At 42.0% G+C, this 14,529-nt stretch overlaps 2 protein-coding genes across 2 annotated transcripts; one reads left to right on the top strand and one right to left on the bottom strand.

The window, feature by feature from the left end:
- Positions 1 to 6,999: 6,999 nt before the first annotated feature.
- On the bottom strand, positions 7,000 to 9,864 carry CLUP02_15615 (uncharacterized protein; the record flags this gene model as incomplete). The annotated part of the gene is made up of 4 exons (XM_049294539.1): positions 7,000 to 8,508; positions 8,640 to 8,714; positions 8,859 to 9,219; positions 9,326 to 9,864. The coding sequence occupies 4 exons, from the start codon at positions 9,862 to 9,864 to the stop codon at positions 7,000 to 7,002; spliced, it is 2,484 nt and encodes an 827-aa protein (XP_049151685.1).
- A 1,139-nt stretch (positions 9,865 to 11,003) lies between these two features.
- On the top strand, positions 11,004 to 13,928 carry CLUP02_15614 (CVNH domain-containing protein; the record flags this gene model as incomplete). The annotated part of the gene is made up of 15 exons (XM_049294538.1): positions 11,004 to 11,311; positions 11,404 to 11,516; positions 11,573 to 11,604; positions 11,713 to 11,785; positions 11,868 to 11,967; positions 12,060 to 12,148; positions 12,235 to 12,287; positions 12,393 to 12,443; positions 12,518 to 12,809; positions 12,955 to 12,987; positions 13,070 to 13,207; positions 13,297 to 13,340; positions 13,399 to 13,423; positions 13,506 to 13,763; positions 13,825 to 13,928. 15 exons carry the CDS (start codon positions 11,004 to 11,006, stop codon positions 13,926 to 13,928), a joined length of 1,713 nt encoding a protein of 570 aa, XP_049151684.1.
- Positions 13,929 to 14,529: the final 601 nt, after the last annotated feature.

Below are 14,529 nucleotides of genomic sequence, written 5' to 3'. Positions count from 1 at the left end.
CATATAGCCGACTGCGCAGGGGCCAATTGGGGGCCCTATTTACGATTATTATAGCCAGCCTAACCTACGGTTAGAACCTCCTTTTTATACTTACTACGTAGATATTTATATAGTTTAATTAATCTCTTTATTAACTACGGTTCGAACTAACTACCTTATAATAAGGATACTAATACTAATTAGTAATTAAATTCTATTATTATAGATCGGTAAGGTATCTTATTATATAAAAGAGACGACCTCTTAATACTACATAGGATAGGAGATTTATACTAATTAACTTTATAAAAATAAATAAAAAAGGGGGCGATTCTTAAATACTATACGGAATTAAGTAATCGTAGCCCTTTATTACTTACGAGAGGTCGACGTTTACTACGTTAAATTACGTTAATTAACGGAACTGCTTAAGTAACTAGCCTTTTACCGTCGCCCTGAGTAGCTTTTTTACTAAACGATTTTTCTATAGCCGGCCCGTAATTAAAAATTAACTAGTTAAATTAGTAAAAGTACGGTATAAAAGAGCACCGCGTAATTAAAAAAGGGGATTTCTAAACGTAGACATTTTTATTTAATAATAAAGGTAACCCTATAGGAGTTATTAAGCTAAGAGATCTATAGTATATAGGAAAGTTTATTATTACGAGGACTTTATAAGTACGACCTTAAGCCCGCGATCTAAATAACTTCCTCGTAGCTCCCTTAACTACCCCCCGGGTATTACTTAGGAATATAATATAGGGGACGGTCTAATAAGGGAGGAGGGGATTTAGAGGTCTTAATAGTATTAAGCTAAGAGTATTACGGATCTCGGAGATTAACTTAGGAAGAAGGCGGCTATTTTAAAGTAGTCCTGCGACTTTTTATTAGAGTTACTATTAGCCTAAGAAAAGGCTAAAAAGACGAGGATCTAAGGGGAAAAAAAAAGAATTTTTTAGAGGGCCGCTAAAGGGCTTTTTTTTTATATTAGCTCCCGGCGCGAGATTACTAATTTTAAGAAATTAACTAAGGAAGCTATTTAGAAATTATAGAGAGTACGAGGCTTAGGAAGCTAGAAGTATATAGGATAGCGGAAATCGGTAATTAGTAAAGATCCTAAGACTAATTATTATATCTTCTTATAGTAATATAAACGTCTACTACTATTATTATTAAAAAGAACTACTAAAACCTACCCTTTTTTATTAGATAAAAAGGAGGATCTTAGTAAGTACGATAGCTAGCGATTTAGAAGGGTAGTAATAATCGCTAGAAATAGTAAAAACGAGAGTAGTAGCGAGATAGCGAGAGGAAGCGGGAATCTCCTAGACCTTAATAAATTCGTTAAGTAGTAAAAGCACGGATTTATTACGACTAGCGCGCGGATTAAATATATCTTTATTAAAATTAAATACGCTAGCGACTATTAATATAAGTATAAGCTAGAGTACGACCCTTAGTAAGTTAGGGTAAAGAAAAAGAGGACGAAACCCGATCTTAAATAGAATCCTAATCCCTTATAAGTAGGTAAATATTAACCCGGACTATTAGGGGACGTGGATATATAAAATCGCGGATTAGCCTAATAGCGAGTAAATAAATATAATATTAATTTATTTAACTAAGGTTTATAAGAAAAAGGGGCTATAGGGGCAACCCCTATTCTATAAGATCGTAAACGACCTTAGCTACTAGCTAGACGAATAGTTCGTAAGCGCAAGCTTAGGAATTACGAAAGTAATTAATAAATTCCTTTACGGGCGAGGGGTATTACTAGCGTAATTATAATCATAAGAGCTATATAAAATATTAATAGCGATAATTATAAAAAAGGAATTCGTATTATAAAACTAGGTATAGGTCGATAGAGCGTATAATCGCTTTAACGAATTTAAAAAAAGGGTAAACGACCTAGATTTCTTCCTTATAATTACTAACGGAAATCTATTGTTATAAAAGGATATACCGGGGTAAAATATAGTACTAAAAGTATAATAATTAATAATTCTGCCTATTTTGATCTATAACTCGTTATTATTACTAATACGAAATTTAATACCGATTAGCTAATAAGAAAGGAGGTAGATAACTTAAAGTTACTAATAGTACGTAGCGACGCAGGGTTCGTATATAGATACTAAAAATCTAGCGGCGAATACGAGGCAATTTATAGACCTTAAAAAGATCTTCTTAAAAGAGAAATTATACTCTAGGGGGAAGTATAAGGTCTTATAAAAAACCCTAATAATGTTTTACGATTATTATAAAAAAGTCGGAATTAGGGAACACTAGTACTATTCGGTAATTAATATCGTACTCATAAGTAAAACCTCTAATTATTATTACGAAGCGGTGTATAATCTCGATCGAAACGACTTTCTTAGTATAATTAACGTAATCCGAAGCCGCTTCGAGACCTATAATAGGAACCTAGAGCTCCTATCTAAACTACGAGCGATTTTTTTTATATTTATAGCTAGGATAATAGAGGGTAAATTGCGAGTAAAGATTTTTAAAGAGCTTATTAATCGAATCGATAAGCTAGCGAAAACCTAGCTAAATAAGGGGATAAACGAGCGGAAAGTTAGATATTTTTATAATATAATATAGCGTATACTAAAAATAAAAATTACTTTATACTAAGCACCTAAAGACTACGAGACGCTCTGCTCGAGGCTAAGATTTAGCTTTAATATTAAAATAAGAATACCGTACTAAACTTATTTCTAAGTATACGACGGCCCTTATTAATAATATTAAGTCGATCGAACGTATAATAAAAAGGGAAAAGAGGCTAGATATAGTAATCGCTAGTAAAGAGGCTTAGATTCGTTAAATAAGTAAAGATTTAACTTATGAGTAGGGTAATAGAAGAAATAATATTATATTTATAAAAAGGATAGATATTAGTTAAGTAACTACTCCGAGGAAGAGCGTGCTAAATTATATAAATAGTATAAAAAGTCGAGGGTAATAGACGGTAAAACTAGCCCTCGTCGGTTTAACTAATTCCTTATTATATATAAAAGTAGATCCGGGGGTATAGAACTTAGTAATAGTAGCTAAAGTAGTAGCTTAAAGTATATACCTCTTATAAGAGATTCGGAAAATAAAAAAGATCTTACCCCCTATATTAACGAATTAGATTATAACGAAATCGACGATATTAACTATTCTTTTTTTACCCCGTTAGCCTTTAGAGGATATATAAGGCTAAATAAATAGAGGGTAGCGGAAGCTCTTAATAAGTAGGCTTTTATTTACGGATAATAAGGGAAGGTCCTTTAGATAATAAATACGGAGGCGGCCGAAAGGGCGAATCTAATAGGGCCAAAGCCTATTCTCTTAATAATTAAGGAGAAGACGCTATCTCTCTCGATATTTAAAAAAAAGGAACATAGTGCTAAGTAAATCTAGGGGTAGTTAGAGGGGTCCTTTTTATACTACCTAGATCCTTTAAATACTAAGCTCGTATAGGTATTTTATACGAGCAAAAGGTACGGCCTAGACGATTTTTATAGGATTATCTTAAATACTAAGGTATTATAATAGTTAACTAAAGAAAAAGGGTAATTCTAGGTGCTATAGAAGATCGCGCTAATAATACTTAATATATTAACGGCGAGTATTATAAGGATTAGTTTTGGCCTAGGTAAGGAAATCGTCGCTCTAAGTATAGTAAAAGTAGAGATATACTTCGGAACGATAACTTTCTATATTTTACTTATTAATACCCCATTTCTCTTATATCTAAAAGATATAGATCGACTAGGCATTATATTCGATAATATAAGGAACAGAATCTCTAGCGGTAAGTACTTTGAGATAGTCGAACGACAATAGGGGTATATATTTATAAAGCTTATTAATAATACGAAGTTAATTAATTACTTAATAGAAAGTAAGCTTAGAAAATTATACCGGAGATTCGGGCACCCGTTAGTTACGAGGCTATATAACTTCCTAAAGTAATTAAGTAATAATAATATCGAAATAGGGGCGCTAGAGTAGTTAACGAAAGTATATTACTAATACTAGATAAATATGCAGAGCCTACGTAGATTTAAGTTTAAATTGCGTAATAAGCTTAACTTTAACTAGGAAATAGTCGTTAATATCTTCTACTTAAATAGTTAGCTAGTACTATATATAATCGACGTAGCTATATTTTTTTAAGTAGGGCAATTCCTCTAGGATTTATAAGTAAAGATAGTATGGGCAGCCCTATAAAAAAGCTAGATCGATATATACTAAGGACCGCTAGACGGTATTAGAACTAACGCTAGTACTAGCTTTAAGTTAGTAAAATTTAGGGATAATACGACGGCCTACGGTATATAGCTAAAAGTCGTACTCGTTAAAGCGCACTATAATATTAAAAAAGTAAAAAGGGTATATTAGTAATTAAAAAGGGCGTTTAGAATTATTAAAGAGGAAAATCCGGATTTTATTAACGACGAATGCTTCTAGATAGTACTTAAATACTATAACGATACTATGGGGCTTAACGGACTTATATTAACGCTATTAATATTTAGAGTATATTTAAAAACGACCTTAGCCTCGCTACTATCGCTAAGTATAAGCTAACGAGCCCGAGTAATTAAAAAAGTAATATAAGTACTACGCGAGGTAAGTATAAAAAAGTAAGTTAACGAGGTAATTACTACGCGCAATAGGCCCGATATAGAGGATAATCTAAATATATTACTAAATTCGGATATATAAGTATAGTGCGAAATTACTTAATAATAGGCTGGGCTATATAAGTTAATTTCCGTTAACGAGCGCTCTTATATAGTCGCGAGAGATCGTAACTAACTACTCGAAGTATTAATTATAATAGTTAGACCGTACTATATAGATCTTAACGAGGTAATTTCTAACCTATAAGAAGAAAAAGAGCTAAGGGAAACTATATAACCCGCGGCAGAGATATAGGAAATTATCCTTAATAAAATCGTCGTAGTAGTACTAATAGACGATAAGGAAGAGGAAATTGCTAAAAGGGTACTAATACTACTAGCGAGACGTTATAAAAGACTATAACGGTAAGCCCTAACGCGGCAATTTATTACTAGCAACGAGGTAATTAATACTTTTTATATAGTAAAAGAGAAAGCCGATTTCGAGCTAGCGGTTAAACTACGTAAAAAAGGCGTAATTCTAATTATTAAAAAGCTATATAAGGGATTAGATCTTATCGAAGTAGATACTTTTCGTAATCGAGGGGTCTATCGATTTATCCTATACGACCTAGAAAAATATATAAACCTCTATATATTTAAATTATAAATAGTTCGTAAAATTAAAGGGAAAGGAACACCCTAGCTATACGAGAAGTCTAGATATATAATTTAGGGGTATAGCGACGTTAAAAAGGCGACGCTACTTATATAATCGCTTACTATATAGCGCTATAGCTAACGATTAATAATAGTACTAATAGTATCGCTACGGAAGAAGGGATACGAGATTTAGAGCCGTAATATTACCTAGGCCTATACTTAATCGGCTATAGGGCTTATAAGGAAAATCCTAGCCTATTTACCAAAAGAAATAGCTAGTAAGTACTTAGAAAGCACGATTATTAAAGTACTTAAGCTACTATATAAGCTCGCAAAATCGGGCACCTATTAATAAGCTACCTACTACGATTTTTATATTAATTAACTATTAATAATTACTTTTATATACGACCCGTGCTTACTAGTCGCGGAGTACGAAGGTAACTAATTTAGGATTATCGGAATATAGACTGACGATATATTAGGCCTATCCGATATTAACTTTATAAAAAAGGAGGATAAGGAGCTTTAGAAAGCGGGCTTCGTAGCAAAGCTAAAAGAGGTCCTTATAATAAATACCCCCCTAGTATTTAATAGCGGGATTTTTATAATTAAAGAGGAAAACGTCGTTTTTTAATAAAAGGGGTAGGGCGAGAAGATTAACCTCGTTAATCTAAACGTAACTAATATTAAAAAGTAATATAAAGCTAAGCTTGCGCGAGGGGTATATATTATAAGTATTTATTAGCCTAAGGCGACTTTTAACTATACTAGGGTAGTATAGGCTATAGATCTAACTAAAAGAGACGTCGAGGTATTTAATAAGCGGCTTAAGTAGTAATAAACGAATCTCGATCGAGGTCTTATTTATTACTTAATCGACTTTGCGACTAGTAAGCTCTACGTTTTTATTAATAAGTTATTTACGAATAATAACGACCTTACTTCGCAATTAGGGTATATTATTATCCTAGTTAATAAGAGTATAGGTAAGAGCGAATTTACTATATATAGTAATATAATCTATTACTTATTAACTAAAAATAAGTAAGTAATAAGAAGTATATTAATATCGGAGGTTTATAGTATAGTTAACGGCGTTAACCTCTCCTATACGATTTTAACGACGCTAAAGAAGATTACCGATCGAATTAGCCTTTTATTTATTCTAATAGTTATTTATACTAATTCCTACTCGCTATACGAATGCCTCGTTAAATTAGGAACGACGAAGGAAAAGAGGCTTATAATCGATATTATAGCCCTTAGGTAATCGTATAAAAAGCGCGAGATACTTAAGATTTATTAGATTAATAATAAAAATAACCTCGTAGACGCTTTTATAAAAGTAGTACTAAATAAGGGATTAGAGTAATTTATAAGTAGTAGAAAAGTTATTATATAAATAGAGGGATAGGTTATATAAAAAAAGTAGAGAAAAGGGGGAAAAAGAGACGACCTAGTAGACGGGCCCGAGGTCGAATTATACCTCTAACCGTAGTAGTTAAATTAATAAAAAAAAGAGAAAGTTAGTATCGGATTAGAAGTCTAATTCGACCGCGGTATATAGCCGACTATATAGGGGCTAATTAGGGGCCCTATTTACGATTATCGTAGCTAGCTTAACCTATAGTTAGAACCTCCTTTTTATACCTACTACGTAGATATTTATATAGTTTAATTAATCTCTTCGTTAACTACGGTTCGAACCAACTACCCTATAATAGGGATACTAACACAGTCTGATATCTTCCGTGCGCATGAGCTGCATCACTTGTCCAATGGGCCCATTTTTCAAACACAATTCACGGACCTTCTCGTTCATGTCTCCTGTGCGAAGCACTCTATTCAAGACAGGACTGGAGGAATCTGGCCTCATTGTCAGTTTCTCTCGAGTTGCAGCATTCCACCCATACTCCGACGACAATATCCCACTGAGGTCGTAGATTAAATGCCTGTCATCACTGTCGGCTTTGTGGACAAACCACTTGACTCCGCTACCGACGCGTTGATGATCACCAATTTCGCCTACATGGTAGTGGCGAAGCGGAGGGGTGATCTCAGCAGATTTGCCTCGCGACGGGACCGGCACTTGAGCGATCACCGGTCTCGCGACAGCCCAGGATGGAAGATCGGCGTCGTCAAGGTCAATCCTCTCCGAGGGAAGTCCTTGAACCTGCGATGCTCCGATAGGGTAATGCGTCTCTTGAGTGACGTGGGTGGGCAAGTCTCGGTAATTGTAAGTTAACCACCCATGGTCATAGGGGGATTGATCCATCATTCTCCTTATATCACGCCAGTCATACTTGAAACCTTTAGCCACCTCAGGTGACACATTTCCGAGAACTTTCCATCGTAAAAACGACAGTTTGGCGTTTTCCATGCACAGCTCTTTGTCGTGGCTAGGGGTATTGGAGTTGCGTAGGTACGTTTCCGTCGCTACTGATGTTCTTTTTCCCTGATTAGTAGCAAGGTCAATGACCTCCTGGCCTCCAGCAGCTTTGGGTATGCTCAGTCTTTCGGGATGCAGTGGCCTTGAGGTCGGACGACTGGATGGCGTAGGCTTCTTCCTGACGGGCAGCGTTGCCAACCACAGATATGCGTAGGCGTGGTAGAGGAACCTCGATGTCGTTTTGTGTCGAATCTTGAATTTGGCGACATCGAGACCATGGTTATATGGCCACAAGACGCTCTTGAGCTGGTGCCGAATATCGGATTCGTGTGTGTCGTGATGGGATTTAGACGAAGACCCAATGTCGGCCAATTTGCATCGCAGTTGAGTCTCGGCATATATCGTAGCATGCCATTTGGTGTATTCTTCCTTGTACCATGGCCTCAGCCTTCGGAGCTCCAATCGTCTAAGTCTCAAGCGCTGAGCAATCATTCTCATACTATGATCAAGACGACCGTATTCCGAATAAGGGGGGTCAAGAATCTTGGCCCGCGAGGTTCGTGCGGCGTCTTGATAATGGCTCTCCCAAACCCGTTCAGAAACACAGACCCCCTTGTATCTCAGTGCCTTGTATCCGTATTTTGGCACATGCGTCTCCCAAAAGTCAGAAGATGTCATCGCGCAAGGGACGATGGCAGGTATGCCGGGCCGATGTTCCCGAAATGCTTCCGTGAGAGGCCCATTGTCGTAGGTATCCATGCGACCGGCGCTTGACACGCAGAAAGCTGGCCAAGGGGCACGTATGCCGAAGAGGGCATGACCAGCCCTTTGGGGACCGCTGGAGACGTCCTTTAGGGAAAATCCAAAGAATGACATTTCCCAAGAAATGCCCGCCTCTGCATACTTCTCTTCGTCCCAAAACTTTACTCGCGACCACATAAGCAAGAGTTTGCGCGACAGAGGTGTTAGATTTTACTTACAGCTTCGGTCGCCATGAGCGGTTCCTCGGGATGCTTTTCTTGATACGATCTGTGCATGTGGCCAGATATACCATGCTATATTTTCCATGTTTAGTGAAGTTATCTCGGCAGAAGAAGATCTTGGCATAATACCATTAATTCATGCAGTATCTAGCCAAAACAGAAACTAGTCAATACCTATTAACATCAGAGGAAGGTTGGAATGGAGATCTAACTCACAGTCTTGGTCACCAAAAACGTTGCCTGGCGGCCTTCAGGGTCCTGGAACATCATGTTTTGGAATATCGGCTGGAAATACTCGATACCAACACGCATCCACTTGAGCAGCCTCCCGTTCTTGTCAATGAGCTTTGATGTCAATCCAATAGCTGAAGGCGATTCCTCTCTAAGATAGAATCCCCAAAAGAAAGTGTCGGCGATGTCGTCAAGAACCTTTCGAGCTTCTGTTGGACTAAGACGGGATTCGGGGCTGACCGGCTTGACGCGGACGATGGTACCCTTCCGAGTGGCCTGATGTTTTGACTCTACCGTTACATCCCGTCGAACTTCACGGGAATCCTCCTTTAGAAAACTTGCCAGCCTAGCGGACATCAAGCGTCAGTGAAATGCAGATGTGCTACAAGTCTTTCTCCAACCGGAGGACAAAGGCCTCTGATTCTGTTCGTACGTGTAAAGTGGGAACGCACCATTCATGACTGACTGCTTCTTTCAGAATTCTATTTGCAAGCTCGATGACTCTGCTTATTTTGGCCCAGGTTGCGTCGTCGTCGATATCGATCGATAGCCCGTTGGGGTCGGGGTGCTTGTAACTCGACCATCTCTCCCTTCGGAAGATCTTGAACCACTTCGTTTCGTCCACCTCGACAAAGTCACTGGTTGCCCAAGATACGTACGGATACAGTGTCAAACCATCCATACAGTTTGACAGTTTCTCGCGTGGATCGGCATCAATGAATGGATCGCTTTCGTCTTCGATGGCACCTACCACGTCCGATACGCGGTAGGTTGGTCCATATGCGTCGATGTCTTGCAGGGCCCAGTATTCTGGCATACGCAGCCCCCCAAGGGCTCTCATTTGAAAAGTCTCGCTGAGGAAAAGCCAGTCGATTGCTACGGATGGCGGTTTCGGTACTGGGTTTTTGTCATCCTCGAAGGCTTCCCTAGTTGTATCCCAGTTGGGATACCGTATCGCCCAGAGGCTCGATTCGGAGCTAACGCCAGCCATTGTGTCGTCCCTGGTGAGGAAATGAGGAAACGAGAAACAAGAAAGAGTAAGCCCGCAAAAGATTGGGGCCCGTCAAGTTCTTGACATGTTGAGTGATGTACATTTATACGAGTTGGTTTAAACCTGGACCTCGATATTTCAGTTTTCGGAACATCGTTCCAGAATGGAAACAACATCTTGTCAAGACTCCTTGGACGGGGGCAGGAAGACATGTGAGTCAATCGAGGATAATGCGTCAAGGCTTGCCTCATCAATGGTCCCTTGAGTAATGTTTGTGCAAGCGGCACCTCAGCGACGTCCCTTTCAAACCGCTAAGCAAGGGGGCCTCTATAAACAATGGACAGATTCGTTCTCCATGGACAATGCCTTTGGGAGCAGCATCATGGTCATGTGTAACCCTCCAAGGAAAGGGACTGAAAATGAATCATCGGCTTTACATTAGAACATCCTGTTTGTTCAATCTGACTGTGTGACTCAAACATCCAGATTGAGTGGATGCATCATGCCCCGGGACAATGCTTGAGAATCAAATGAGTCTGCAGTCCGATTATTGCAGAGACATCTGTCCAGTCGGCTGAGACCAACGTGTGAGGTTCGTCTGGCGGAAGGACTGGGACACGTGAGCTTGGCGTTGTGGAGGATGGTATTCTTGAGGCAGAATGTCCCGCAATGAAATTGTAAAATAGGGTAAAGTCCGAACAACTGGCAACCCTGGGTCAGTAGCCATTGTAGCAGTGCCCAAGGTAGGTTGAGAAGCAACTTCCTATTGTGTCGACCACGCCGTGGTGCGGTTTGCCGTGCACGTTTGTTTCCAAGACTTGCAATCAACCTCCATGTGTTCAGCGTGCCAATCAGGCCAGCTGGATGCCCCGGTCCGCAACTGAGCCGAATCGAAGTTCTGAACAGATTGAATGAGAATTGCCATTAGCCCTGTTCACGACGTTGCGACGTCTATTCCGGCGAGGCTTGGTTTGCTCACACGAGACGCAGCTCATGATCATCGCTCCATCAGTTGAACATTTAAGAACTCGGCACTCCACGGATAGTTGTAGTCCAGGTGTCATCTTCCCTTGACTGCAGAGTCTTCTCTCTCAAGAACACAAATCTGGCAAACTCAGACTCCATTCTTCTTCTTCAGGATGCGCGTCGCCCACCTCATCAGGTTCGCGGCGGCGATGTCCCTCACCTTCACTGCTGCTGCAGGCATCGCAATCAGGCGCGCAAATACGACGGAACTTCAAGTCCCTCCAACCGACAACTCCCCTAAGGATTTCGAATCACTCCGGGGCGGAGCCTCAGCCACCTGTCACTCGTTTACGATCAACCCGCGCTACTTCACCTTGTTGTACGCAACGTGCCGTGATCACCTGGGCTTTGAGAAGATAGGCCATCTCAACTTGAACCTCTGCCTGGCAAATTCTTGTGGCAACCTTGAGGGTCGCGAAAGGTAAGTCACTGACTGGCAGCGAACCCACATGCTATCAAGTCGCAAGACATTGTGTTCTCTCAGAGCTAATGATGTCGATTTTCGATAACCAGAGGACGATACGCGGAGAGCTGCTCGGCAAGGACCTGTTCGATTGACGGGCTCACTTTGAAATGCAAATGCGAAAATTGCTATGGTAGATGGAGCTGGACTTCTATCAATCTGAGTACGTGATTTTGTCGAGACTTGACAGAAAGTGTTCGCTGATTCAGAGCTTCTTAGATGATATTGTTGGAAACGACAATGGAAGTCTCGTTTGCCACGGCCTGATGGGGCTAGGTTAAGATTCCGCATTCTGCGGCGAGGTGGGGCCGCATTGTCGGCCCGAAGTTGAGTTGTTAACATCCGGGTGCTGCAGATAGGATCTTGGAAGACACGGGCAACACGTAGACTCTTCTCTGCACGTCATGAAACGGTCAAGGCATATATACGGAGGTCATCAAGATCCATGCAGGCCACCGAGTCTACACTTAGTTCAGCAGACAGTTATGATACCTTGTTCTGGCTTATCCCTCAGCCTCAATCCCCAAAGGCATGATAGTGACGTTTAACGACATCACCGGGAAGAAGCCTATCATATGTAGTGACTCTCTCCTCGCAGCAAAACCTAATGCAACGTGGGTGCTTTACCTAGTTACGGTAAGCATGTGCAATGCTCTGAGCCTAGCCAGTCATCACGTAATCTAGACCTGAATTAGACGTGCGGAAGTCTTCCATCCTCTTCAGTATTGATCTGTATAGCATCGATCGGTGGCCATATTGCAAAGGTAGTCAAGGCCTCAGATGGCCAGGCTTTTGGTATGCAACCGCTGGGTAGAATATTTTCCAGTTATCGGGGGCTACGAGACTCCAAAAGTAGACGCAAGCTCTGTAATATGCTGTAGGCAATGACGGGCCCGCTGACAGGTGGGCCATCGGTCGTCTCGACGGCGATATTGTGACAGGAGGCGGTTATCGAGATTTAGAACAGGGTCGGTGTCAGGTTTCGGAACTGCGAACGCAAAGTATGAGTAAGGTTATTGACGTCTTGCCGTTTTGGTAGGAGAAGGTTACTGACTCTGGTGATACCACGCTATCGCGTGGCCGGAACAACGTATTGGCAGTACTAGGTAAGCAGTGTATCCTTAAGGGCGGGAGTGCCGTACTGTCGCCAGAGCTGTTTCCCAGCGATTGAGGGATGTCATCACTGAGTTGGGCCAGGACGGGTCGGGCCTAACCATCTCGGAAGATACGATGAAAGCAAAAAAGGGAGACGCAAGAAGGGACACGAGAGTTCAGAAGTGTGATGTCTTTGGATTGCACCGCGACATCAGACGCCAAACTTTGTCGGCCATGCCGCGTGGATGGAGGGCAGTTCGCGACATCAACGTCACTGCAGGACCTGGATTGGTCTCTGAGAGGGAGCCAATCGGGGATTGGTATATCGGTGATAACACCCGAATAAAAGCCGAGGGGAATGGTGGGTCGGCAAAAATTGGCGTCTAATGTCACTTTTGGCCTTAGGCACAAGGCACCTGGTGAGCAACGTACCTACCTTACGGCAGGGACAGGTTTAGAAAAAAGTTTTTGGCAGGAGCAGGGTAAACATTCAAGCATGTGAAAAGCCATCAAAACATTCGAGGTTTTCAACGCCCAATGTTCGGGTCTCTGTTGTTTGAAGTGAAAGTTATCTCGCAAAACTGATGACCGCATATATCTACCACCACGAGCAAAAGCCAGGCCATCAGGCGGTCAAGAAAGCGGGAGGGCGTGCGACCCCTGCAGTGGTTTTGGTGGTCGTTGCCCGGGCTAAGGAGATGACGGGCTTGGTGAAGGATCGAGAGAAAATTCTACGGGGCCCCACGATTTTGTGGAGTGGTGAGGGAGCGCAACGCCGCAATCGCAATCAACGGCTTATCACCCCGCCATCAATCGTGATGAGCTGGTGGCCTGAACGTATCGATAAGAACAGATAACAGAAGCTATGAAGCTCAATATCAACGACATCGAAGTGGAGGGGGAGGACGGCTGACGGCTAATCGGGTTGTTTGCGCCTCTCCTGTGGGAAGACCACCTTTGAAATTGTTAAGAGTTGTATGTTCTTTCCAATGGTACCGTTTTCTGATGCCAGAAGAGCGGTGACGAAATGTTTGGGTACCATAGTATTGAATCATAGGCAACTCCAAGTATCTGCAAGCTAAGGGCACATTATTGACGACGTTCACCGTCGAATGCGGGAGGACAGGAGTGCAGATTATCGATCCGTCCAGCCTCGGAGGTCTGGACCTCCTGCATGCTTCGCAGCCTGGTCCAGACAGCCAGTCAGTCTCAGCACTGTCTAATTGTAGCGACCTCAGCCTTCCAAGGACTTCTTTCCGCCAATCCGTTCTCTCTCTCTCTCTCTGGGAGGCGTTGGGGGCGGACAAAGACCCAGGTGGACTCGGACCTACTGCGTAGCGGCCGGCGTCTCATTGAATCAAGGTCGAATCGGGCAGGCCGTGGCAAAAAGGGACGATCCGAGTGGCCCGGAACGCCAGCGAAGCCAGACCCCGGCTTCCATGCCAAAGAGAAGAGTGGAAAGACGAGGAAGAATACCTAGAAGGAAACAAATGGGGATGTCGGATGAAACTGGGGATGGGATGACCACCCCTCTGCTAAGACTTCGGCGTGTTTTGTAACAAGAGAATTTTTTTTACCGGATAATCAGGGACGGTCCCATGGGAAAAAGTCAATCTCCTTCCTTCTTGCCCTGATCTGGTTGTCAGAAATCTACGGAAAGGTACGTAGCGCGGTACTTCGCATGTGCTCCCATGCGCAGGAGTAGGTAGGTAGCAGTTCGGACATTGCGCCTGCCTCGTCGAGGCAAAAGGGAATTGGGGTGGCGAAGTCGAGGCGCGGAAAACTAGCTATTACGCGACGTCCAGACTTTGGAGTGCTTGCCTATTTGCCTACTTACCTACGTATCTGTAAAGATACACGTGTATGTATTGCAACTGACATCTCACGCTGCATATGTACTCCGTACCTTACACTCTGGCGGTCTTTGGATGGGATGCGATGTTCATCCCCGGCCGAGACGACTCAGACGGCCTGGAAACGACAGGGAATGGGGGGGGGGGGGGGGGGGGTTGACATGGACGATGCCCGTCTCACCCCCTTTCCTCCTTCGTCCTCTTCGATTCTCACCCTCTTCCCCATAC

This window comes from Colletotrichum lupini, chromosome 8, assembly GCF_023278565.1.
Source record: "Colletotrichum lupini chromosome 8, complete sequence".
NCBI lineage: Eukaryota > Fungi > Ascomycota > Sordariomycetes > Glomerellales > Glomerellaceae > Colletotrichum > Colletotrichum lupini.
Note: the sequence above shows the minus strand (reverse complement) of the source record. Positions and strands in the feature narration are given on the sequence as shown.